Source organism: Chiloscyllium plagiosum, chromosome 4, assembly GCF_004010195.1.
Source record: "Chiloscyllium plagiosum isolate BGI_BamShark_2017 chromosome 4, ASM401019v2, whole genome shotgun sequence".
Taxonomy (NCBI): domain Eukaryota; kingdom Metazoa; phylum Chordata; class Chondrichthyes; order Orectolobiformes; family Hemiscylliidae; genus Chiloscyllium; species Chiloscyllium plagiosum.
In genome coordinates this window covers 68,563,296-68,589,954 of record NC_057713.1, presented here as the reverse complement: position 1 = coordinate 68,589,954, position 26,659 = coordinate 68,563,296, and the positions used below count along the sequence as shown (strand labels likewise).

The 26,659-nt window shown below is 38.4% G+C and overlaps 1 protein-coding gene across 7 annotated transcripts in view; it reads left to right on the top strand.

Moving 5' to 3' along the window:
• plag1 (pleiomorphic adenoma gene 1) overlaps positions 1–26,279 on the top strand; it is a 54,389-nt gene extending 28,110 nt beyond the window's left edge. The window contains exons 1-5 of one of the 7 annotated variants that reach the window (XM_043688389.1): positions 1,565–1,768; positions 4,920–5,022; positions 10,490–10,622; positions 15,422–15,784; positions 24,258–26,279. In XM_043688389.1, the coding sequence (XP_043544324.1) occupies positions 15,543–15,784; positions 24,258–25,518 (1,503 nt within the window). In that variant the 5' untranslated portion in view covers positions 1,565–1,768; positions 4,920–5,022; positions 10,490–10,622; positions 15,422–15,542 and the 3' untranslated portion in view covers positions 25,519–26,279. Of the gene's footprint in view, positions 1–1,564; positions 2,862–4,919; positions 5,023–10,489; positions 10,623–15,421; positions 15,785–19,911; positions 20,169–24,257 lie in introns of those variants that run through there. The other 6 variants (XM_043688388.1, XM_043688390.1, XM_043688391.1 and 3 more) reach the window with 6 other exon arrangements.
• Positions 26,280–26,659: the final 380 nt, after the last annotated feature.

Genomic DNA, 26,659 nt, shown 5'->3' with positions numbered 1-26,659 from the left:
GCTATTGTTTCTCTGGCTAAGGTTTTGTCAATCGAGGTGAACAGTGCCGTCACGTCGAATGATATCATGGTTTCTTCTTTGTCTATGTGTATATTTCTGATGATGTCCAAGAATTCCTGTGTTGATTGTATAGAGTGTTTGGATCCGCTGACCAGGTGTTTCAGTTTCTGCTGTAGTTCTTTGGCCAGTTTGTATGATGGTGTCCCTGGCAGTGATACTATGGGTCTGAGTGGGATATCTGGTTTGTGTACTTTAGGTAATCCATAGAATTGTTTCTTTCTCCACAGATGTTGCCTGACTTCCAGTCTTTTTATGTTTAATTTTATTTTTATCTCAGCTCCACTTTAGCATATTTTTCTATGCTAAAGTGCATAGAATGGCATCTCAAATATCTCGAATGGTATCCAAGACCTATACATACTTCTGGTGCTTTCATTTTGACGATGCCATCTGCACTGTCGATGAACGTCCACCAGATGTATGCAGAATGGGCAGATTATGATATCAGTCAGCATCACATGCTGCTTTGGTGCCAGTGTGTTAATTTTAGAATTCAAAACTCCAACTAATGCCCACTGTTGAACCTACTGTATATAATTGAAATGCACACAGCAGGAAGGGTTCCCACCAGCATTATTTAATGGGAGCATCAACCATTTTAAAGCTGGTTGCTGATTTATATCTGTTGGTTCATGATGCAATTGTTAACCTGTTTGATGAACCCAAAGTTGCTTATGGTTGAAGTCTGTAGCAGGTGTTATTGTACCTGAATTTTTGCTAAGTTCAAAGAAATTGCATGAAGGAAGGATGTATTTATTGTCAATTGAATTTTACTCTAAGTAATACAGTAAAATACAGTGAAAAGCTTCCAACAGTTGCTGCAGTCTGGTGTCCTTTTGCATAGTAGAAGAACAAAAAGGGTAAAAGATATGATTGGAAGAGAGGTCTGAACTGGCTCACCAACAACACCTGCACTTTCATCCCCTTCTTCACTGCTTGCTCCCAGACATGATGCAGTAGTTTGCATCTCTTTTGGAATATTGTATGGCAGGGTGATAAGCAGAAGTAGCGTAGACCAAGTGTGCTGTGAGAATGGTCTCTCAGCAGGAGGCTACACTTGCTCACGGTAGTCACAGGACAATCTACAAGTACTTGATCCAAGAGTAACAAATGTCTCCTATTTCCACGACAGGGTGTTGCCAAGGTTGAAGAATTTGGGAGAGGCTTTATAGGCTGGTGCTGTTTTCCTGGAGTGTCAGAGGCTGAGGAATGATTTTAAAGTGGTTTATAAAGATTATGAGGGGCATGGATAAGGTAAATAGACAAGGTCTTTTTTCTTGGGATGGAGCAAGTCCAGAACTAGAGTGGATAGGTTTAAGGTGAGAGGAGAAAAATTTAAAAGAGACATAAGGGGCAACTTTTTCACACAGAGGATAGTGCACGTAATATCTGATCAGCATGGCCGAGTTGGACTGAAGGGTCTGTTTCTGTGCTGTACATCTCTGACTCTAAGTCTCATGGACAACATCCTCACTTACTGCAGCTTCAGATGATGACAAGGCTGGAACAATGTTGTTACAAATCTCCTTATTTGTCACCATTGCATAGGGAGGTTGCAGAAGCTTTGAATTCCAAAAGAACGGGAAAAAATTGTTCTCTTCATAAAGACAAATGAGCACATGACTTTGCAAGAATTACACGCATTTCCCTAGCTGCAGGATAGTAGGCATTCCAGTCAACCCTGAGATATCATAGCCACATTTCACTGGTAAGTAAGGAATTTCACTTCCTCAACGTCCAGCTGCTGTAAAACCATACACAGTGTTTCTTGGAGGCAGTCATAATGGCTACATTCTGCTTAGTTTGCTATATTTCCAGTATTTGAGCCACAATGACAAATCTCAGTAACTTATAAGTGACAAGGTCTGGAATAGAATAGACTCCCTATAGTATGGAAATAAGCTATTCAGCACACCAAGTCTGCACTGACCCTCCAAACAGCATCCCACATCCCGACCCAACTCCATCCTAACCCCATAATCCTGCAATTCCCATGGCTAACCCATATAGCTTGCACATCCCTGGATACTGTAGACAATTGAGCATAGCCAAACCACCTAACATGCACAGATTTGGACCATGGGAGGAAGCTGGAATACCTGGAGGAAATCCACACAGAAATTGGAAAAATGTTTGTGTGGAGTTTGCACAGTTGCCTGAGAGTAGAATTGAATGTGGGCCCCTGGCATAATGAAGCAGCATTGCTAACCACTGAGCCACCGTGTCGCCTGATACACTGATCAAATGGCTCGTGACTCAGATGTACAAGCTGTTACAAAGTTGAATGAGTATATGTTCACTTTAAAAAGGGAGCGTTTTCTGAATTTGAAGTGCAGGCTCAGCTGCCTGAATGGAAAGGCTGGGAGATGGGCTGTTCCAAAATAGATACATGTAACAGTTGGCTGTTAAATAAATACCTGAGTTTTGGTTGCTGTTTTGACAACCACTCAAATTTAACCAATTACTTTAATCATGCCCAGGATACTGAAACCCAAATGAGTTTGAATTCATTGTTTGACAATATCAGACCAATGAGAAGGAATAATGCTGGGGGTTTAAATACATGAGCATTTTGAAAATTGGTCAAAACAACTGCCACCAATCAGCAGAGGAACTGCTGAAGAGCCGGAGAGCTAACTGCCCCTCTAACATCTTGCTCTCCGAGAAATTCAAAGACACTATCAAAAAGTTATCTTTTCCTGTAAAAACATACTCACAGTAAAAAGAAAGCCGCGACCCAGGGAGATCAGCAGACAGAAGATTGAAGACATTGGAGAGGAGAGAAACTTTGTGGACTTGAGGTTAGGTTAATGTAATGTTTAATAAGTGTGTTATTGGAACGATTCGGAGATGCCGGTGTTGGACTGGGGTGTACAAAGTTAAAAATCACACAACACCAGGTTATAGTCCAACAGGTTTAATTGGAAGCACACTAGCTTTCGGTGCGACGCTCCTTCATCAGGTGATTGTGATCACCTGATGAAGGAGCGTCGCTCCGAAAGATAGTGTGCTTCCAATTAAACCTGTTGGACTATAACCCGGTGTTGTGTGATTTTTAACTTTGTTATTGGAACAGCATTTTTAGAGTTGGGGATAGTAAGTAGTTAAGAAAAAAGTGGCTTGGATCTGTTAATAGTTTTGTTTAGTCTTAACAACTTATTTTCTAGTAATGATCTTCCTTTAATTTTTTTGTTTTACGAATCCCTACAGTGTGCAAACAGGCCTTTTGGGCCAACAGGTCCACACTGACCCTCCGAAGAGTAACCCACCCAGAAACATTCTCTTATTTCTCTACATTTTCCTTGACAAATTAAATAGTGGAAATTAGGAGTTCTCTCTCACTCTGTTGAGAGAGAGAGAAAAAGAGGCAAGGTGAGCTTTTCTGGATGTAACGGGGGGTTGCACCTCCATGTCATGACAATTTGTGGCTCATCATCCAGGATTTGGGCAGGTTTCTAAGATCCCATCCGGGCGTTTTGACAGGTTTAGACAAATTCTGAGGGGGTTGCACAGGTTTGGGGTACAAAAGGTCCCAGCAGATTTAAACAGTTGGTGATCAGTGTCCTAGATCTTTTAATAAAACTCATGAGAAAATGTATTTAACTTTGGTTAGTTGTGGTTGGTTAAATTGCTAAAGAGGTTCTGGGGTTTGAAGATGCTTCCCAAATTTTCCAAGAAAGTTTAGAAAGATAGAGTAAGGATATACTTTTAGAATTAGCAAACAGCTTGGAATTGGGTTTAACCAGGGACAAAGCACTTGAGTATTTCAGAGAAACTGTCAAGTGCAGTGGAGTTAGAAAATCTTAATTTACAAATTGGGAGATAAATTTCTCAGCTGACCAAAAAGAAAGAGAATTCGAACTTCAGCAGTTGCAAATTAGTCAGGAAAGTCAAGTACAGGATGGAGATGAAGGGAGAAGGTAAGGATGTGTACACCTCATCTACTGTGTCTGTGGCTATGTAATTCTATGGCAGAAGGAGCTAACAGCACTCGCCGTTACTAATGTGCAAATCACATTGCAAATTGCAGTGACCGCACATGCATTTTAAGTGTAAATGATGAGTTTATTGTCCAAGTTGCCTTGCTCCTTCAAAACCTATGGGATAGCTATTCAAGCCAGTATATCCGAATGTGGTGCTACCTTCTCAGCTTGTCTGAAATGTTAGAGCTTCTCCATTCCACAAGTACCTGATTAATGCATGGTAAATCTTGGTTGCAACCAAACAGCCCCTCCAGCACTCCAAATTAACTGCAGAAGGTTTGGATCTTCAGTTTTTAATTATTGGAGGTTTTAAAAATTAAAAAGAATCATTTTCTTATTAACGATTCTTCAGTCTCCATTAAGGAGATATGTTTCCTTGCATTGTTCAAACAGTCTACTGACACTGTGCTTTATTGATAGCTGACTGGCAGGAACCTCCAGTTTAAATGCCCATTAAAATATCTGTGAACAATAGGAAGTGTCACTTGCCACCAACAGCAATACTCAACCTAGTATTGTTCTCCCTCTCATAAAACAGCACATTCCTTGTGACTTTGAGTATGCTTTGGGAGATTCATATTTTTAAAAAAAAGTTTAAAGTCGCCACAGTCCCAGAGGACTGTATGGCCAGTCTGTCATTAGAGAGAATTGATTGGTGGTAGCTTTATCCTGATTTATCACACCTCGGAATTAAGGGTGAGGTTGAGAAGGCAGGAGCTCCACAGTAACCTCAGCCAGTGTAGGAATCCTAATATAGGATAAAATTGAACTCGAAACTGTCAGTTTGTAGTGCTTATCTGCTAATTTCAATTAACCCAAAATTTTCAGTAAAAGGCTTACCTGAAAACTTTTGCATTCATGTCATATCTTTTTTAGATCATCAAAAATGACATATTTTTGGTTGCCAGCTGGAGAAATTAGCTGAACTGGTTGAGACTATTGCAAATGATTTGCAACAGGACAGTGGAGTACAGAAAAGGTAACTGTCCTTTTATGTGCTAGAACTTTGTTGCTTATACGGTCTGTACATGTTGGTAATTTCATAACATTAATCTGAATGCATGTTAGGTGAGAAAAAAGTCTTTTTTCTGAAATAATTTTAAGCTGTAAGAAGTGGGGAGGTACTAAAGGGCAAGTGGAACATGCTTCAGTAGAAAAGAATTGAATAACAGTGATCATAAGGTTTACAATTTCTGTGTAAAAAGACGGTGTAAATGAATGCCAACTTCCATGAGTCTTTTTATAAAACCTGTTCTGATCCAGGTTGGTTGGTGGAGCATAAATTGATAAGCAAAACAGCTTGTGAACTAAGGGTTGCCCTCACAGTGGAGATAGGAGAAAGTGAGGACTGTAGATGCTGGAGATCAAAGTCGAGAATGTGGTGCTGGAAAAGCACAGCAGATCAGGCAGCATCCAAGGAGCAGGAAAATCAACATTTCGGGCATAAGCTCTTCATCAGGACTGATGAAGGGCTTATGCCCGAAACGTCGATTCTCCTGCTCCTCAGATGCTGTCTGACTTGCTGTGCTTTTCCAGCACCACACTCTTGACTCACAATGGAGATAGTTTGGGGAAGAATGAACACAATGCAAAGATGGAAGGTGGTAGAGGAAAGGAGGAATACCCAAAGGTAAAGCTCCTGGATGACTAAAGCTATGGAGCTTAAAATGGGATAGAAAATTTTAACAATAGTTATGATAATGATGAAACCATATGTAAATAATCCAACAAGAGAAGGGGTCATACTAGTCCTGATATTGGGGAATGAGCCTGGCAGGTGATCGAAGTTTCAGTGGGAAAGCATTTCAGGAACATTGACCATAATTCTGTAAGTTTTAAGTTACTTATGGATAAGGATGAGAGTAACCCTTGGGTGGAAGTACTACACTTGGAGAATGCTATCACAGTATTAGGCAATAACTGGGAAATGTAAACTGAGGCAGTTGTTTGAGGGTAAATCCACATGTGAATTCTTTTTAAAAGGTCAGTTAATTAGAGGTCAAGAACACCACATTCCTGTGAAAATGAAGAATAAGGATGTCAAGATTTGGGAACTTTGAATGATGAGAAATTGTGAGCTTAGTCACATAGGAAAGGGAGGCATATATAAGGTTTTGGAAACTGAAGACTATAAGAAGAATGTAAAGAAAGCAAAGAATTTAAACAAGGGATTAAGAGGGACAAAAGGGCCCATGAAATATCTTTGGCAAACAGGATTAAGGAAAATAGCAAGGTATTTGAGACATATATAACGATTAAAGTGGGTAGGTAGGGGCAGAGTAGGTCCATTCAAGGATTTAAAAAAAAAGGAGCAGCAGTAGGCCATTTGGTCCCTCAAGCATGCTTGAACAAGATTGTGACTCCTCTTTGTTCAAGATCAACATATCTGTGTAGTTCCTCATATTTCAAAACTCTCTCTGCCTCCTCTTCAAATACTTTCCACGATCTAATCTCCACAGCTTTTGGAGTAGGGAATTCCCTATCCTACAGGAAAAGAATTTCTTTCGTATCTCAGTTTTAATTGTGTGTCCTTATTCTTTAACTGCGTTTCCACTTCAAAAGTCTCCTTCGTGGAAACATAATTTCAACATTTGCTCTGATTAGCCCCTCAAAATCTTGTATGTTTCAATTAGACAGTCCCTGGTTATTCTAAACTGTGCAATAAATACATGAACTGTTTAGCTATTCTTAATAAGTCACCTCCTTCATCCTAAGAATCTGCCAAATAAATAGCTTTTGAACTGCCTCTTATGCTAATGTATACTTCCTTTTAAAAGGGAACCAGTGTTGTCTATAATACTCTAGGCACAGCCTCACCAACATCCTATACAATTGTAACAAGACTTTACTACTTTTAAATTTCTCAACACCCTAGCGATAAAAGTCAAAATTCCATTTGCTGCCGATATTAGCAGGCTAACATCTTGTTTCATGCACAAGTACATCTAAATCCCCCTGCATCTCACTTTCTGAAAATCTCTGACTACTTTTTCTTTTTTCCTGTGGAAGTGCATTAAATCCATCTGCCAAGATTTTGCCCATTTTCCTCAATCTATTCATAACCTGTTGTAGATACCTTTTAAGGCCTTGTCACAACTTACCCTCCCACCTATTTTGGCATTGACAACAGATCTGTCCCTTCCTCCTAGTCATTAATATAGACAGTAAATAATTAAGGCCCTCAGACTGATTCTTGTGACACTCTACTAATTAAATCTGAAAAAGCCCCATTAATCCCAACTATATCTTCTGTGCATTAACTAATCCTTAATTCATGCTAATAAATTAACCCCAAAATTGTGAGCTACTATCTTCTGGAATAGCTTTTAATATCATACCTTATTGAATGCCTTCTGAATATCCAAATACAAAACATTTGCCAATTCCCCTTTATCAACTTTGCTTGTTATATCCTCGAAGAACTCTAGCACATTTGTGAAACATAATTTCCTTTTCACAAAACCATGTTTTTGATCATGTTAAGCTTTTCTAAATGTCCAGCCAAGTCTTCCTTGGTAATGAATTATAGCATCAGCAACAGATTTAGGCTAATTGACCTTCAGTTTCCTGTTTTGTGTCTCTCTTCCATCTTGAACAGGGCTGTCACATTAGGAATTTTTTAATCTGCTGGAGCCCTTCTGGAATCTAGTAAATTCTGGAATATTACAACCAATGCCTCCACTATTTCTACAGCCGCTTCCTTTTTAAACCCTTAGATATAGATTATCAGATCCTGATGACATGTCTGCCTTTAGACCTATTAGTTTATAAAATACTTTATCCCTCATGATAGAGACTTATAAGATCGTTCCCCTCCTTAGTTACGAAAAGTACTATCATAAAGTCATCGAGTCATACAACATGGAAACAGACCCTTTAGTCCAACTAGTCCATGCCAAACATAATCCCAAACTAAACTAGTCCCACCTGTCTGCTCCTGGGCCATATCCTTCCAAACCTTTTAAATGTTGTAACTGCGCCTGCATCCACCACTTCCTCAGGAAGTTCATTCCACATGCAGAGCATCCTCTTTGTAAAAAAATAAATTGCCCCTCATGTTTTCTTTTTAATTATTCACCTTAAATGTATGTCCCCAACCCTTGAAATCCCACATATTGGAAAAAGTTACCTACCAGTAACTCATCTATATCCCTCATGAGTTTTTATCAAGTCACCTCTCAACCTCCTACATTCTACTGAAAATAGCCTGCAACCTTTATAATTCAAAATTTTCATACCCTGCAACATCCTGGTAAATCTCTTGTCAACCCTCTCTAACTTGATAATATCCTTCCTATAGCAGTGTGACCAGAACTGGACACAGTACTCCAGAAAATGTCCTCACCAATGCCCTGTACGACCTCAACATGATTTCCCAACTTCTACATTCAAAGGACTGAGTGACGAAAGCAAGCATGCTAAATGCCTTTTTAACCACTCTCTGGGATGTTTATAGCTTCCTCCATTGTGAAGACTGATGCAAAATATTGGTTTGTTATTTGTCACTTCCCTGTTCCTCATCGTTAATTCCCCATTTTTGTCCTTCAAGCAGCCCACACTTACAGTAACTCAAGTATGTTTTTTTTAAAAAAACAGTAGAAGCTCTTGCTATGTTTTGCCAAACTATTGTCATAATTAATTTCTTCCTTTTTATCAGCTTTTCACCATCTACTACTGGTTCCTTGTTTTAAAAACAAAGTCCCCAATCTTCTGACCAATCACTAGTTTTTACTGCATTATGTGGTTTTGTTTAGGATTGGAAGTTTATCCTTGTCATTTGAATTTTCCTTTTTGACTGAAATCAAGTTTTACCGAGCACTATGAAATATTTGCAGAAATGTCTGCCACTGCTCATCCACCTACTTTCCTCTTACACTATCCCAACCTGCTTGAGACAACTCTTATCTCTACTCCTCTTGTCATTGCCTTTCTTGAAGTAGAGGACACTGGTTTGAGACCCAATTTGCTCAACCTCAAACTGAATTTGAAATTCTTCTATAATGTGAACACAGGGTCCTTAACTGAGATCTCTTATCAATCCTGCATGATTTACATATTACTAGATCTAAATTAGCCCGTCACCAGGTAGATCTTGCAACATACCCTTCTAAGAAGCAAGTCCTATTGCACTTTACAAATTTGACATCCATGATTTGTATTGTTAACATGCTGTCTGAAATCATACATTGAACTGCACAATTAGTTTCCTCCTTGTGCATCTTCATTGTTTTCCAATGTGGTTCCAATGAAGTCTGTCCCCTCCTTTCCCCAGTGGTGGTGCGAGAGCCCATTTTCCCATACAAATCTTTGAACTATGCATTTACCTCTCATTTACCCTTTGTCAATTTGCATATAATTCAGGTTGCAATTCAAAGATTATGATCTTTGTGGTTTTGCTTTTGAAATTAGCCTGAGTTGTTCATAATCCCTCAGCAGAACTTTCTACCTAGGTCGTTAGCATCTATTTGGACCATGACAACTGGATTCTTCTCCAGTCTAGAAGATATGTCCTGACCTTGATGTCCTGGGGAATAGCATGGAAATTGTGAAGTCATGTGAAGCAAACTTTTAAACCCCCTTAAATATAGGATAGTGCCAGATCTTTGCCAGGTAACAAGTGTTCTTACATGTTTGATTAGGTGATTAGTGTGGAAACAGGCCCTTTGGCCCAACAAGTCCACACCAACCCTCCGAAGAGTAACCCACCCAGACCCATTCCCTCTGACTAATGCATCTAACGATGGGCAATTTAGTTTAACAAAAAGAAAACGATGTGAACTGCAAATCAGAGGAAACATTTTTTAAAACTCAGCGGGTGGTTGTGATCTAAATGGAAAGGGTACTGGGTGCAGTAGTAACATTGAAAAGGGAATTGGAAAAATATTAGAGCTCTTAAAAATTATGCAAGGCTTTGGGGTAAGAGTATAGGACTGGGTTCAATTGATAGGATATACCAAAGAGCTGGCAAAGCGTGATGGGCAGAATAACCTCATTTCATGATTCTGGATAAAGACTTGCTATGCCACTGCCAAATTATGTCAGGTCACCATTTAATATAAATATAAGCTATTGCTGCTATCACTCTGATCTTTCATTCAGGCTTACCACATCAGCAACATTTTATAAAGATTGCAACATTTATAAATTGTACATTCTAAAAACCCAGAGATTTTTCTGGAAAATGGTTTAAACATCTGTAGGTGTTCTTCTGCCTTCAAATTCTAATTCTAACAAATTAGCATTATATATTTTGCAAAATTTTACAGTGCTCCTCATTGCCAATTGTATTTTGTTTCCGAACTTAAGAACTAATTTGCGAAAACATCATCATCTCCCCATTCTATATTAAAATTTCCCAAGGTTTTTTTTGTTTATTTAGTAGAAGTACACTTTGGGAATACTTGATTTGTGCATTTGTGACACCAGCTTCTGACTTTTGCCCTTAGGTTCTATTTTCATGATTTGCAGAAACCTGGGGCAAAGAGCGATTGCACAAAACTAAGTGAGCCTGAAACTGATTTCCACAATGAAAAGTGGTATTTTCATCATGTAGAACTAGGAAGAAAATCATTTGAACAGGTAAACTTCTCCCTTAGTCCCATAACAGTTATAGAACAAAAGCATTCCCTATTGAATGATGAGAAGCAACATTGTAAACAAGCATGTCATATAAAAATAAAAGTCCAGATTGTGAATTGGTAGAATAACAGATCGCCTCATCTGTTAATATGTTTAATAAAACATTCTCTCAACTGTTACTTAAGTTTTTGGGTAACTACACATTATTTCAATAAGTCAATTCTTGATTTATTTGAAAAACCTTTTCATTTTTACAGAACTGATAGTTGGAAATTGGCTGTTTGTAAGCTGCATGTAATCTTTCATTGAAAGATGTGAGCATTAGAGGCACCTGGGACATTCCTTAAGGAAGTGTCCTTGGACCAATCATCTTCAGCTGCATCATCAGTGATCCTCCCTCCATAAAGTCAGAGATGGGAATGTTCCTTGACGATTACACGTTCAATACTGTTCGCAACTCCTCGTACACTATAGTAGGATGTGGACAACAGTGAGGCTTGGACTGACAAGTGGCAAGTAACATTTGCATCAAGTGCTGCCAATAATTATCTCCAACTAGACACATTATAGCCAAAGCCTTGGACTTTCAATGGCCTTACCATCACCATCAAAATCCTGGAAGTTACCATTGACCAGAACCTAAATTGGACTAGCTATATAAATATGGTTAAAAATGAAAATGTTAGAGACTTGGAATTCTTCAGTGAGTAACTCAACTCTTAATTCTCCCAAAGCATGTCCGCTGTCTGCACTGCAAATGTCAGGAGTGTGATGGAATACTGTTCATTTGCCTTAATGTGTGCAGCTCCAACAATAGTCAAAAAGCTTGACACCATTTAGGACAAAACAGCCCATAAAGTTGGCAACCCAACCCCCACCTGCAACATTCACTTCTTCCAATACTGATGCACAGTGGCTTTAATATGTACTAGCTACAAAATGTGATGCAATAACTTACAAAGCCTCTTATTAGAAAGCACTTTCCAAACCTTTCTCTTCAAACCTAACAGGACTAGCATCATAGATGCATGAGATCACAACCATCTGCAAGTGTCTCTGTAAGCTGCAGACTATTCTGACTCAGAACTATATCACTGTTGCTAGGTCAAATTCTTATAATTTTCTATCAGCATTGTGGTATACCTACCTTCAGTAAACTGCAGTGGTTCAAGACGACAGGCGACATGATGGTTCAGTGGTTAGCACTGCTGCCTTACAGGGCCAGGGATCTAGGTTTGATTCAAGTCTCTAGTGTCTGTGAGGGTTTTCACTGAGTGCTCATGTTTCCTCCCATAGTCCAGAGATGTGTAGGTTAGATGGACTGGTCATGCTAAGTTGCCTGTTGTGTCCAGAGATTGCAGGTTAGAAAGATTAGCCATGGTAAATGCAGGATTTCAGGGATAGGTGGGCTGGATCTGAATGGGACAATCTTTAGAGGGTCAGTGTGGATCGATGGGCCAAATGGTCTCCTTCTGCATCATCGGGATTGTACGAAGACTGCTCACTACCATCTTCTCAAGAACAACTAATAATGGACAATAATTGTTGGATAATCTAGCAATGTCCACTCCAGTGAATGAATAAGAAATGGGACATGTTGTAGAATCATACAGTCATTCAGTCCAATTTGTCCATGTTTCCCAAACTGAACTCTCCATTTGGCCCGTATCCCTCTAAACCTGTTTCATCCAGTGCCTACAGCAAAAGGAGAGAATTTTCCTTGTACATCATTTAAGAAAAATTGACTAATAAAACACTTTTTAAAGGAATTTATAATCACAGAGCTTTTTATTATTTGTTCTTGAGTTGTGGGTGTCATAAATTACCCATAAGCTGATAGTGTCCCACTGCCTCGAACCTCTGCTTTCTGTCTCATAGTAACACCCACAATGCTGTTAGGAAAGGTGCTGTGTTCCAAGTCCAAGACTTGGATCCAGCAACAGAGAAGGAATGACAATAACTTCAAGTTAGGATGGTGAGTGATTTGAAGAGGTAATCGTAGATAGTCTTCCAATGTGTCTGTTGCCCTTGACCCTCTGAGTGGTTGAAGTCACAGCTTTAGAAGATTCTTTAGCAAACAAGCATATGTAAACAGCAATAGGGATCGTATTTGGATGTAGATGATTTGAAATTGATAAAAGAAAGGTCTGTATCTCTGGATTCAAAATCCTGCCATTGTAGATATTTGGAATTGGGAGTCTAATAGCAAAGAACAATACAGCATAGGAACAGGCCCATCGGGTCACATGTGGGCAGACACATTCTATCCATCCATACTAAAACAGTCTTCATTTACAGGATCCGTATCCTTTCCTTTTCATGTATTCGTCCAGGTGTTTCTTGAATGCTGCTATTTGTCTGCTTCCACCATCACCTCTGGCAGCGCATTTCAGGCAGTTGCCCCACACTGAAAAAGTTGCATTGCACGTCTCTTTTAAACTCTTTCGCCACCCTAACATTTTGAGCTTGTGTCCTCTAGTAATTGATCCCTCCATCCTGAGTAAAAGCCTCCTATTTTTCACTCTGTCTATGTCATTCACAATCTTATAAACTGATATTACGTCACTCCTCAACTTCTTGCTTTCCAGTAAAAACGGAGCCTAGTCTATCTCACCTTTCTTCATAGCTAAAGTTCCTCATACAAGGCAACATCAGGGTAAACATTTTCTGTACCCTCTCCAATATCATTCTGGTAGTGTAGTGATCAGAACTGTACACTATATTCAAGTATGGGCTAACTAAAATTATATACAGCTGCAGTATAACTTGTCTTTCCTACTCAATGCCCCTTCCAATGAAGGGAAGCATGCCATAGACCTTTTTTATTAACTTACCTACTAGTGCTGCACCTTTTAAGTAATCTGTGGACCTGCACACCCAGACCCCTCTGCATATCAATACTGTTAAGAGTTCTGCCATTCACTGTATAATTTCCACCTGTACTTAACCTTCCAAAATGCATCACCTAATGATGACCGTGCAACTAATGTAGATTGTCGGAAAAATCCAACTGAAACTGCCATCCTTATCTGTTTTGGCCTTTTCATGACTGCATACCCATAGCAAATTGATTGTCATTTAACTATCTTCTGGACAATTAGTGGTGGGTAGTAAATGCTGACCTTGCCAGTATACCATGAATGAATGAAGTTTTTAAAAAGTATATGATCAGTAAACAAAAATTTGACAAATAGTGAAAAGGACTTCAGGATGGTAAGATAGTGGAATAAGCAGGCAGACAGTAGACACAATTTAATGAGGATGTGTTTGAAGAAAACGAAAAGCATATAATTAAAGAATAGTGGTAACAGGGAGTGAAGGATGTTCATGTACATTATTGGGTAAAGGCATCCAGCATAAGAACGATGAAGAAGTAATGAATATATGCAAAATTTTGATTAGGCTACAGTTAGGAGTGTTGAGTGTATACAGTTTTGAATGTCCCATTACATGAAGGATGTTAAAGCTGTTGAGCATGTATTGTAGATTTGCCAGCATTATATCAAGGATGCAGACTATAGTTATGAGATGAGGATTATTATACACAAACGGAGATTTTTAAATTTGTGCACTGATTGGGCGGCACGGTGGCACAGTGGTTAGCACTGCTGCCTCACAGCGCCAGAGACCCGGGTTCAATTCCCGCCTCAGGCGACTGACTGTGTGGAGTTTGCACATTCTCCCCGTGTCTGCGTGGGTTTCCTCCGGGTGCTCCGGTTTCCTCCCACAGTCCAAAGATGTGCAGGTCAGGTGAATTGGCCATGCTAAATTGCCTGTAGTGTTAGGTAAGGGGTAAATGTAGGGTGGGTTACGCTTCGGCGGGTCGGTGTGGACTTGTTGGGCCGAAGGGCCTGTTTCCACACTGTAATGTAATCTAATCTAATCTAATCTGATTGTGCATAGAGAAAAAGTTATATTTTTGGTATTGTTAATCAGGATCACCATTTTAACGTTGCCACATTTGATGAAGGATCAGCAACCAGGAAATGTTACTGTTTTTCTGTGATGCTGACTGACCTAGTCAGAATTAGCAGCATTTCCGGTTTATATATTTCAGGTTCCCAGCATCTGCAGTAGTTTCATTTTTTGGTTAGTTGTGATTGCTGTAGTAGCAGCAACATAGACCCATTTAAAGATAGATTCATTTAAGATGCATCTGGACAGATGCATGAGTAGGTGGGGAGCAGAGGGATACAGATGCTTAGGAATTGGATGATAGTTTTAGACAGTAGATTTGGATCGGCTCAGGCTTAGGCTATACATTTTCTTTGTTAACATAGATACACTGAACCTAATAAAAGAATTGCAGATACTGGGAATCAGAAACAAAGTTCAGAGTTCTGAAAAAGGGTCACTGGATCCAAATATTAACTCTGATTTCTCTCCACAGATGCCAGACCTGCTCAGCTTTACCAGCAATTTCTGTTTTGGTGCTGTAAACACCTATTGTTTGAATAAAATACCGTTTACTTGAAAATATTTCTATTATTGGAGCAAGATGTTAACACAAATTAAGATATATTTATTCACACATTCACTTCTGGAGACACTGTGCACAGGAGAAAGATGATTTTATCTCTTTTGAAAAAACTATAGAGAATTAGAAATGGAATATGTTCTACTAAAGTTAGTAAATTCTGTGATTCATTGTGAACCATTAGAACATTATTCCAGATGTGGTTTGCATTGAGTATATATAATAACACAATTGGCAAAGTAAGACATTTTTCTGAAATCAGTCACACTATAGATTACCTTAAACAGCTTATAAAACACTCAACGCCTTTTACTGTTTATAGGTTCTAAGTGCCAAAGGTGTTGAACACATGAAACATCAGAAAGAAGAAACAGAAGTCAATTTACATCAGCACAACTGGGCCAAACTGAATTGTTCAGAAATCGGGCATTCTATGGACTGCGATGGCCACTGTCATCCCTGGTGATCTTTTAGAAATAAAGGATACTCAGAAGGTTCTAGTGGGGAAGCGTAAACAAAGTGACACCAAAGCAAGAAAATCCTTTCCTTGTCAGTTGTGCGGAAAGATCTTCACTAGTGTTGAGAAACTGAAAGTACATTCCTATTCACACACTGGTGAAAGACCCTACAAGTGTTCACACGAAGCCTGTACCAAGGCATTTGTGTCTAAGTATAAGCTACTGAGGTATGGAAAATTTGCTATAGGAATTATTACAATTTTTACAGCAACATTAGGGATATTTGCCTGTCAGGTTTTGGTACTTTGGTACCATATTTTACAGAAATTGTAAAGTTCAGATTTGGGCTCATTCTAAACTAAATAGTTGCTTGCTGCTAATTCACCTAAGTCATGTCACAGCAGGGTTGGAAGGAGACTGCATTAAATTGGTTTGATGAAAGAAATACTTTTTTGGCCACGTTTTTCAAAGTAATGATACCCAAATAATTAGGCTGAAACTGGGCATTTGTTCTATGTATATTTAGTCTCACACTTATACAAGAGATAAAAGGACATTTAACTAAATGTTGCTGTCAGATTTTGAGTTACTTGAAGATACTGTTATTGTTCTAATTACTGTTTTTACTGTATTTTAATTATGAGATATGAAGAGATTCTAAAGACATCAAAATAATTAGAATTGAATTCAATAGTGAATATATTGAAATAATGGGAATTTCCATTCCGTACTTCTAAAGCTGGCCAAATTAATGCACATAAAGCTTCTTGGATATTTCATGTGAGATTTAAATACATTGGTCTTGAAGCAGGTCCCAATTACAAAACTGATCAACCTGTCACTCGCCAATACCCCGAAATTGTCAATTAATGATGTGTTAATTTTTTCATTTAACTTATTTTTCCAATCAGCCTATTCAGACAGATGTTATTCCATACCTCTGAAACAGGTGGGATTTGAACCCACTATCCCCTGGTCCAGTGGCAGGGACACTACCACACTGCCACAAGAGTACCGTTTTAGTAGTTTTGTTTTGTAAATTCAGCTTTTTTCTAGTTAGCCTATTGAGAGATATTATTACATATCTCTGGAGCAGGTGGGACCTGAACTCTTGCCTCCCAGTCTAGACGTTGAGACACTACCACTATGCCACAAAAGGACCCTAAATTAATGCTTATTTTTTTAATGTAGATTAGCCCCGCAACCACTTTTAAATACTGTTTAATCAACCAGTCCAGAACCACTATGGCATGCCTCTGGAGTAGATGGGATATGAACCTGGATTGCCTAGCTCAGAGGTGGGAAACTACCATTGTGTCACAAGAGGGCCTCCACACTTTCATTGATGTTTTCTTAATTTAACCTATTTTTCTAATCAATCTATCCAAAGGTGTAGAGATTCTAAAGAATTGAATTCAATAGTGAATATATTGAAATAATGGGAATTTCCATCCCGTACTTACACACCTCGGGAGCATGAGGGACTTAAATCTAGGTCTCCTCGATTGTGATCCTACTCTCCAGGAATAGGATCACAAGCACTGTGCCAGAAGAGGGTCCTAAATTAATGGCGACTGTGTGATTCTCAATTCGTTTCACCCTCCTGCGGGACTTTGAGATTCTGGAGATAAAAATAGGTTCAGGTACACCAACTGACACTTTAAAATCTTTTAAATATTTTCAAGTCATTTCAAGTCATGTAAAATTGTACAAATTTCAGATGGTACACTAACAAGTCTGACAACATTTTTTCTGACAAAACCATTTTCAGCTGTATTAATCTTTTTTTTCTTGTGGGACACCTGCCAGCATTTATTGCCCATCCCTAGTCCCTATAACAGATCGGGAGGAATACCTTTTAAGACTTTATTCTGAAACACTACCAGGTTGCACTGGTTCATTGCAAATTTGAGCAGATAGTGGTGAAGTGAATAACACCCCAAAACTGGCGCAATTTCTGGTGCAGTTTGCATCTTGTTCACAGGTTATGTTAAAAATGGAAACTTTACACCTTGACTTTACAGAATAATTTCAGCATTACTTTGTTTTTTCCTCAATAACTTTTATTGTTTCAGTCCTTTTCAAAACATTAGTAGTTTTCAATACATCCAAGAAGTATTATTTAAAAGGTTGCATTAGTTATAAATAATTTAAAAGTATTAAGAGAAGTGAGACAAAAGCAAGCATATGTAGTTATCTCCGATCACTCATTTTCTCACTAACTGAAGAAACACAAGGGATCAAATGGCCAATTCCTGTTCCTATTCTATAGATGCAAATAGTCTACATGCTAGCCTACAAAAATATGAAACTCTGCAAGAAGCTATATCCTTCAACTCTGGCATATAATAGCAATTATATATCTGCTAGTGTAAAAACTGTAGGCCAATAAAGCAATAGTTTCAGTAGTTGTTTTTCTCAGAATTTGTCCTTCCAATCTAGCACTTTGCATTAATGTATTTTTAAACAATATTCCTTAGCTAAGTTTTAAATATTATGTTTATTATAAAAATAAACTAAAAATGAAATACTTAGTTTATAAATACAATTTTTGATATAAATTTATTGAAATCTGATTATTTTGTGTTTGAAGTATTGTGTAGAACATAGATCAGTACAACGTAGGAGCATGCCCTATGGCCTGCTATGTGTATGTTGACTATGATGCCATTCTAGACTAATCTCATCTGCCTATACGTAGTCTGTTCCTTTATTCCCTGCCAGTTCATGAATGTGTCTAAATAGCTCTTAAACATTGCTATACTATCTGCTTCTACCACCACCTCCCCTGGCAGTGTGTTCCAGGCACCTACCAAACTGTGTAAAAAATAAATTTTCCTTGCACATCATTTTTAAATCTTACCCTCCCTCACCTTTAAACATATGTCTCTTATGTTTCACCTTTGTGGGGGGGGGGAAGACGACTCTGACTATCCATGCCTCTCTCAATTCTATACACTTCTAACTGGTCGTCCTTCAGCCTTTGGTGCTCTAGCTAAAAACAAGCCAAGTTTATTCAATACCTCCTTTTATAGCTACTATACTCCAATCCAGGCAACTTCGTGTCAAACTGCTTTTTCATCCTTTCCAAAGCCTCCGCATCCATTCTATAGTGTGGTGACCAGAACTGCATACTGTACTCCAAATAGAATCATAGAGATGTACAGCATGGAAACAGACCCTTCGGTCCAACCTGTCCAGGCCGACCAGATATCCCAACCTAATCTAGTCCCACCTGCCAGCACCCGGCCCATATCCCTCCAAACCCTTCCTATTCATGTACACATCCAAATGCCTCTTAAATGTTGCAATTGTACCAGCCTCCACCACATCCTCTGGCAGCTCATTCCATATACGTATCACCCTCTGCTTGAAAATGTTGCCCCTTAGGTCCCTTTTATATCTTTCCCCCCTCACTGTAAACCTAAGCCCTCTAGTTCTGGACTCCCCGATCCGAGGGAAAAGGCTTCGTCTATTTATCTTATCCATGCCCCTCAGTCTCCGATGCTGTTGCATTTTACCTACTAAGATACAGTACTTCACACTTCACTAGACAAAACACTATCTGCCATTTCTCTGCCCAACTTTCCGACTGGTCGATATCCTGCTATCTCCTTTGAAACCTTCTTCACTATCCACAACTCTACCGATTTTCATGTCATCTGCTAACTAATCAGATGACCAAATTGTATATTTGTTTGTATAATAAATCACAAGCAGAGGACCCAGCTCTGATCCTTTCTGAACACCACTTGTCACAGACAACTCAACCAAGTTTGTGAGAGAAGGCTTTCCCTTCATAAAGCCATGCTGACTATCCATAATAAGTCTGCTCTTCAAATGTGAGTAAATGCTTGTCTTTAAGAATTTTTCCAATAATGTCCCTACCATTGATGTAAGGCTCACTGTCTATAATTTTCCTGGAGTATCTTCTTAAACAAAGGAACAACATTGGCTATTCACCAGTATTCTAAGCTCTTTAGTATTTTAGGCTAGATCCCATCAGGCCCTGGGGACTTATCTACCTTAATTTTTTCAAAACATTCAAAACCACCAGCACCTTAATATTGACATGGCCCAGAATATTATGATACGCCTCCCTCATCTGACCATCACCCATTTCGCTCTCCTTGGTGAATACTGATGAAAAGAACTCCTCATATCCATATAAAATGTCTTGGGGTTCTGTTTAATCCTGCTTGCTAAGGACATTTCAGCCTTCCTAATTTCTTGTTTAAGTTCTTTTCTGCTTCCTTTGTACTCCTCAAGGGCCTTGTTTGATTTTAGTTTCCTAAACCTTACTTTTGCTTACTTTTTCTTTTTGACTAATCTTTCAATATCTTTTATCATCCAGGATTCCCGAATTTTGCCATCTTTATGTTTCAGCCTCACAAGAATGTGCCAGTCCTGAATTCTGATCAACTGACTCCCACATGTCAGATGTGGATTCACCCTCAAACAGCCATGCGCAGTCTAATTCCTCCAGTTCTTTCCTAATACTGTATAGAAAATCAGTGATTTTCTTTTTGGTTTAAGCCTAATAAATTATATTTAAAATAACTACATTTTTTTTGATAAAATTCAGTTTTTACAAAACTATTTGAAAACAAGGTATGCATATATTTCTATATTATTTTATTGTGAATATATATTTTTAGCAATGTTAATTATACAGATGCTTCATACTTTTCAAATTTTAATCTGCTATATTAACATTTGGTGAAAGCTCAAATAGATTAATACTACAATTTGGAGAGTGGGATTTAGTATAAATGCATTGAATTCATGTGCAAAAATTTGAAGATTTGTTCCTTTATCCATTTTTGATAAAATAATGGGGAGGCAATGCCCTAGTGCTATTATCGCTGGACTGTTAATCAAGGGACCCAGGTTCAAATCCTGCCATGGCAGTTGGTGAAATTTGAACTCAATTTAAAAAAAACAAAATCCGAATTAAAAATCTAATGATGACCATGAATCTGTTGTGAAAACCTGTGTGGGTCAATATTTGCCATCTTACCTGTGACTCCAGATCCACAGCAAGCTGGTTGACGCTTAATAGCCCTCTGGGGAATTAGGGATGAGCAATAAACGTGGCATAGCTAGAGATATCCTCTTCCCATAAGTGAACTTTTCTCTTAAAAAAAAGCTCAGACGTTTTGTAGAATTTTCAATGACTTTACCATATTTTCCTTCGATATTGAGAATGTGCCAAATATTTAAATATCTTTCCAAAGCTCCTTATCATTTGGAAATGATCTGTCCACCCGGAATCTCAAATTAATTGGAAGGGGTTTTTACTTCCAAAACGTTTTCCTAATACCTTAGCTGCACTGTGAATCATTAACATTTTCAATATTTCACTTTCTCTGATCACAAAAATCATAGTTTGCATTAACAATTTTATGCATATTAGTTATTGAATGTAAAACAATTATTTTGTAATTAGTACAGAAAAAGCAGATGATGAAACCAATTAAATTGCCTATACTTGATTGCTAAGTTATCTATAAATGATTAAAATATTTGAAACTTTTATAATTATTTGGTTAGAAAAGCAACCTAATTACTAAATATTATACAAAAATATTCTCAATTATCTGACACTTGTTTACTTTCTTCTGTAATGAAGCCTTCATTTTTAGTTTAAGGTGACTGTCTTCATTTCCAAGAAAACTAATAGCCCATACATTTTTTTCAACTATTAATGGCTTTCTTAGTTTTTGTGAAGTAGGTATTTGTTTTTCTTTGAGGATATTACTTTTAGATGCAAATAATATTTGGTTAAAATATTTCATTAACTTTCTTCAATAATGTAGGGGCACCTTTTGGATGTCTCCAAGGTACTTCTCCCTAACTTATAAATCAAAGTTCGTGCAGAGGAAATAACTCAGCCTTTTTTTAAAATAATTTCCTCGTGAATATAACTTGATTGACTTTAGAAGTAGTAATGAATATAAGATATTATCAAAATATTTGTTACTAATTCAATACATAGGTTTTATTGAACTAATTTTTAGAAAAAATCTTATTTCCACATGCTTTTCTTGTCTTATTTTAATCCTATAAACAGTATAATCCCCACAGCCTATAATTACACGAACATAGAACATTACAGGGCACTACAAGCCCTTTGTCCCTCGATGTTGCGCCAGCCTGTTAAGCCCATCTAATTTACACTATTTCGTTTTCATCCATATGTTTATCGAATGACCATTTAAATGCCCTTAAACTTGCAAGTCTACTATTGTTGCAGGCAGGGTGTTCCACCCCCTACTACTTAGTAAAGAACTTACCTTTCACATCTGTTCTACATCTATAACCTCTCAATTTAAAGCTGTCCCCTCATGCTAGCCGTCACTATCCAAGGAAAAAGGCTGTCAGTGCCCACCCTATCTAATCCTCTGATTATCTTGTATGTCTCAATTAAGTCACCTCTCAACCTTCTTCTCTCTAAAAGATCAGCCTCCAGTCAGTCAGCCTTTCCTCATAAGACCTACCCTCTAAACCAGGCAACATCCTCGTAAATCTCCTCTGAGCCCTTTCCAAAGCTTCCACATCCTTCCTATAAGGTAGTGACTAGAACTGTACACAATACTGCAAGTGCAACCGTGCCAGAGTTTTTTATTTAGATTACTTACAATGTGGAAACAGGCCCTTCGGCCCAACAAGTCCACACCGTCCCTCCAAAGAGCAACCCACCCAGACCCATTCCCCTACATTTACCCCTTCACCTAACACTACGGGCAATTTAGCATGGCCAATTCACCTAACCTACACATCTTTGGACTGTGGGAGGAAACCAGAGCACCCGGAGGAAACCCACGCAGATACAGGGAGAATGTGCAAACTCCACATAGACAGTTGCCCGAGGCGGGAATTGAACCCGGGTCTCTGGCGCTGTGAGGCAGCAGTGCTAACCACTGTGCCTCCGTGCCACCCATTTTGTACAGCTGCAACGTGATCTCATAGCTCCGAAACTCAATCCCTCTACCACTAAAAGCTAACACAATGTATGCCGCCTTAACACTCCTATCAACCTGGGTGACAACTTTCAAGATCTCATGGACTCTGAAATCTCTCTGCTCATCTACACTACCAAGAATCCTACCCAGTATTCTGTATTCCTGTTGCTCCTTCCAAAGTAAATTACCTCGCACTTTTCCACATTAAGCTCCATTTGCCACCTCTCAGCCCAACTCTGCAGCTTATCTATGTCCCTCTGTAACCTGCAACATCCTTCCACACTGTCCACAATCCCACTGACTTTAGTGCCATCTGTAAATTTGCTAACCCATCCTTCTGTGCCCTCACCCAGGTTATTTATAAAAATGACAAACAGCAGTGGCCCCAAAACAGATCCTTGCCGTACACCACTAGAAACTGAACACTTGGATGAATATTTCCCGTCAATCACCACCTTTCAACTAATCAATTTCTGATCCAAACTGTTAAATCACGCTCACTCCCATGTCTCCATATATTTTGCAATAGGCTACCATGGGGAACCTTATCAAATGCTTTACTGAAATCCATATACACCACATCAACTGCTTTACCCTCATCCACCTGTTTGGTCACCTTCTCAAAAGAACTCTAAGGTTTGTAAAGCATGACCTACCCTTCTCAAAACCTTGTTGACTATCCCTAATCAAATTATTCGTCTCTAACTGATTATAAATCCTATCTCTTGTAATCCTTTCCAACACTTTACCCACAACCGAAGTAAGGCTCACTGGTCCATAATTATCAGGGGACAAGGGGACAACATTTGCTGTCCTCCAGTCTTCTGGCACTATTCCTGTAGACAATGATGACATAAAGATCAAAGTCGAAGGCTGTGCAATTTCCTCCCTGGCTTCCCAGAGAATCCACGGATAAATCCCATCCGGCCCAGGGAACTTAGCAATTCTGGAAACCACCTCCATGTGAATCTCAATCCGGTCTAGTCTAGTAGCCTGTATCTCAGTATGGTCCTGAACAACATTGTCTGTGCCTTTTTCCAGTGTGAATACTGACAAAAAATATTCATCTAGCACCTCCCCTATCTCCTCTGACTCAATGCACAACTTCCCACTACTGTCCTTGATTGGTCCTAATCTTACTTTAGTCGTTCTTTTATTCCTGATATGCCTATAAAAGCCCTTTAGGGTTTTTCTTGATGCTACCTGCCAACAACTTCCTGTCCCCTCCTGGCTCCTCTTAGCTCTCTCCATAAGTCTTTCCTGGCCAACCTGTAACTGTCAAGCACCTTAACTGAGGCTTCATGCCGCCGCCTTCTTGACAAGAGATGCAACTTCATTAGCAAACCACGACTCCTTCGTTTGACCACTTCCTGCCTGCCTGCCATCTGATTAGATGTTTATAAATGTTCTTACTGGCAATAATTTATTTATACTTTCTGCCCAATATTTTGGGGGTTTAAATAAATATAAAGTGATACGTGCTTTGAACTTTGAATAAATTAGACTTTTTAAAACATTAATGCATTCTATAACTTTTAAATTATTTATATGGATGTATAAACTGAAGTAGGATTACAGCAACATTTTATTCCTAATTTTCTGTTCATTTATGTTTGGGGAGTATACTGTCATGTTTAATTGCCTACTCAAAACTAATAAAGCTGATGTGCTTTACTTTTATGCAGATATTTAAATTCATTAATTCAGTACCAATAACCATTTGTATCTATTCAAGGCATATGGCCACCCATTCACCTCAGAAGACCCACAAGTGTACTTATTGTGAGAAAATGTTCCATCGTAAAGATCACCTAAAAAACCACCTACAGACTCATGATCCAAACAAGGAAGCCTTCAAGTGTGAGGAATGTGGGAAAAACTACAATACAAAGCTTGGTTATAAACGTCATCTGGCTCTACATGCTGCAACTAGTGGTGACCTTACCTGTAAAGTTTGCTTACAAACATTTGAAAGCACAGGAGTGTTACTGGAGCACCTGAGGACACATGCTGGCAAGTCAAGTGGCACAAAGGAAAAAAAACACCGGTGTGACCACTGTGACCGTTGTTTCTATACACGGAAAGATGTTCGGAGACACATGGTAGTACACACTGGAAGGAAAGACTTCCTTTGTCAGTACTGTGCCCAGAGATTTGGTCGGAAGGACCACTTGACACGCCACATGAAAAAAAGTCATTCTCAAGAGCTGCTGAAGGTGAAAACTGAACCACCAGATTTTGTGGATCTATTTAGCTCTAATCCATCATTGTCCTTAAAAGATGAGCTAACACCAGTGATGTCTGTGGTTTCCAGTGAACTGACAACTAGGCCATTTACAAATGCTTTACAAATGAATATTTACAGTGCCCATATTCAGACAATGCAAACGCTAGGGTCAACAAACCAAATGGTCTCTACACCATTACCTTTAGGAATGAGTTGCCCATTAGAAATTGAATCTTCAATTCGGCCTCCTCAAGAACTCTCCTCAAAATATTTCCTTGGCTCTACCTCATATGCCATTGCAATGCCTGAAAAAGGACAACCATTAAAGAATGAAATAGATAGTTACTTAATGGATATACAAAGTGATTTGCTTTCCTCCTCCCATGACACTCAATCATCCTCATCAAAACTGGGCTTGGAATTGCAGGCAGGGTCTCTGGGTGATGGATATGGGGATATTTTACTTTCAAAAAGTCCAACGGTCCTCTCTGAACCTCTGAATACATCATCTTTAGACTTTTCTCAGTTGTTAAGTTTCTTGCCACTTAATAGTCCTGCATACAATCAGCCAGTTTCTTTTGGCAATCCTGGAGTGTGTTATACACAGGACGAACCTCACACATCCCTCCTTCCTCTTGCATCACAGAACCAGGATTCACATGAAACTGGCAACAGTATTGGTCTCCATGCTCTACATCCTTTATCTACAGTCTTCACGACTAGCTTAAGCACAACAACACTACCACGTTTTCACCAGGCTTTCCAATAGCCAATGCAACTTTCTGATCCACTTCCTTTTACATAGATTCTTCTCTGTGGTGTCAGTTTCCAGATGGAATATTAAGGAATTGGCCTGTAGACTCTTAATGGCTTCTAATATCTTGCTACTTTGTGAATAGTCACAGGAGACGAGCAAAAATGGGTAGCACAAAACTGTGTACTTTTGTTCATGATGGGAACATCCTGTGTAGCAGCTGATGTATAATAAATATGCATTGCAGGTTAGTAAGGAGATTTGAATCTAATCTACCATTAATAAAGTCAAATTGACTAGTCTGGAGTTTTATAGAAAGAATACATACTCCATAGCACCTCATCCGACACAAAGAGTGATGGTTCTTATAGGTGTAACTTTGAGGCATTAAAAAAGAATTTTCAGGTTTAGTTAGAGTGACTGCAACATTCACAGTGCATTTTCCTTTTTTAAAAAAAAACACAAACTATTCAATTTTAAACTAAGGTCCATGTTACTTTGTGAAATGATTTTACGAAGTTGGTTTTTAGATCTTTTGGTGGTTCTTAATTGTGATTTTAAGTTTCAACATCAAGTACCTTTTAAACTGGGGGCATATCTGTGCACCTGGAACCTAGCAATTTTTTTTAATTCAAATGCTCCAAAGAAGTTATGGGGAATAGATTAATTTAAATTATATGCAAACTGAAACACTTTGAAAATCTGTAAAGCTTATAAATGCCATCAAATTCAATACAGTGCATTTTAAAAACTCTGGCTATGACTTTATTGAAATTCATTTACTATGTTGCAATAGAAATCCAGTATGAATTCTGTTTTTCAATTTAGCAATTATATTCCTTTAAATTTATTTTAAATTTCAAATGATCAATTAAATTTATGCAATAGATATTCAACTGAATGTTTGAATATTCAATATGTCAGAACACAATTGACAAAAGCTAATAATGCATATTCATCTAAGATGGTTTAAATTCACCTACATTTGATTATTGGTTTAGCTATAAATTCTATTATGAGTATTTTCCAATTAACTCCTACTTTAAAACAAGACAAGTGAAAGAGAGGATTTCTGAAATTTATGCAGAGTTTAAAGAGAGGAATAGAATCAACTAATGACAAATAAGTTATGTTTTGGTAGAATCCTTATTTATTT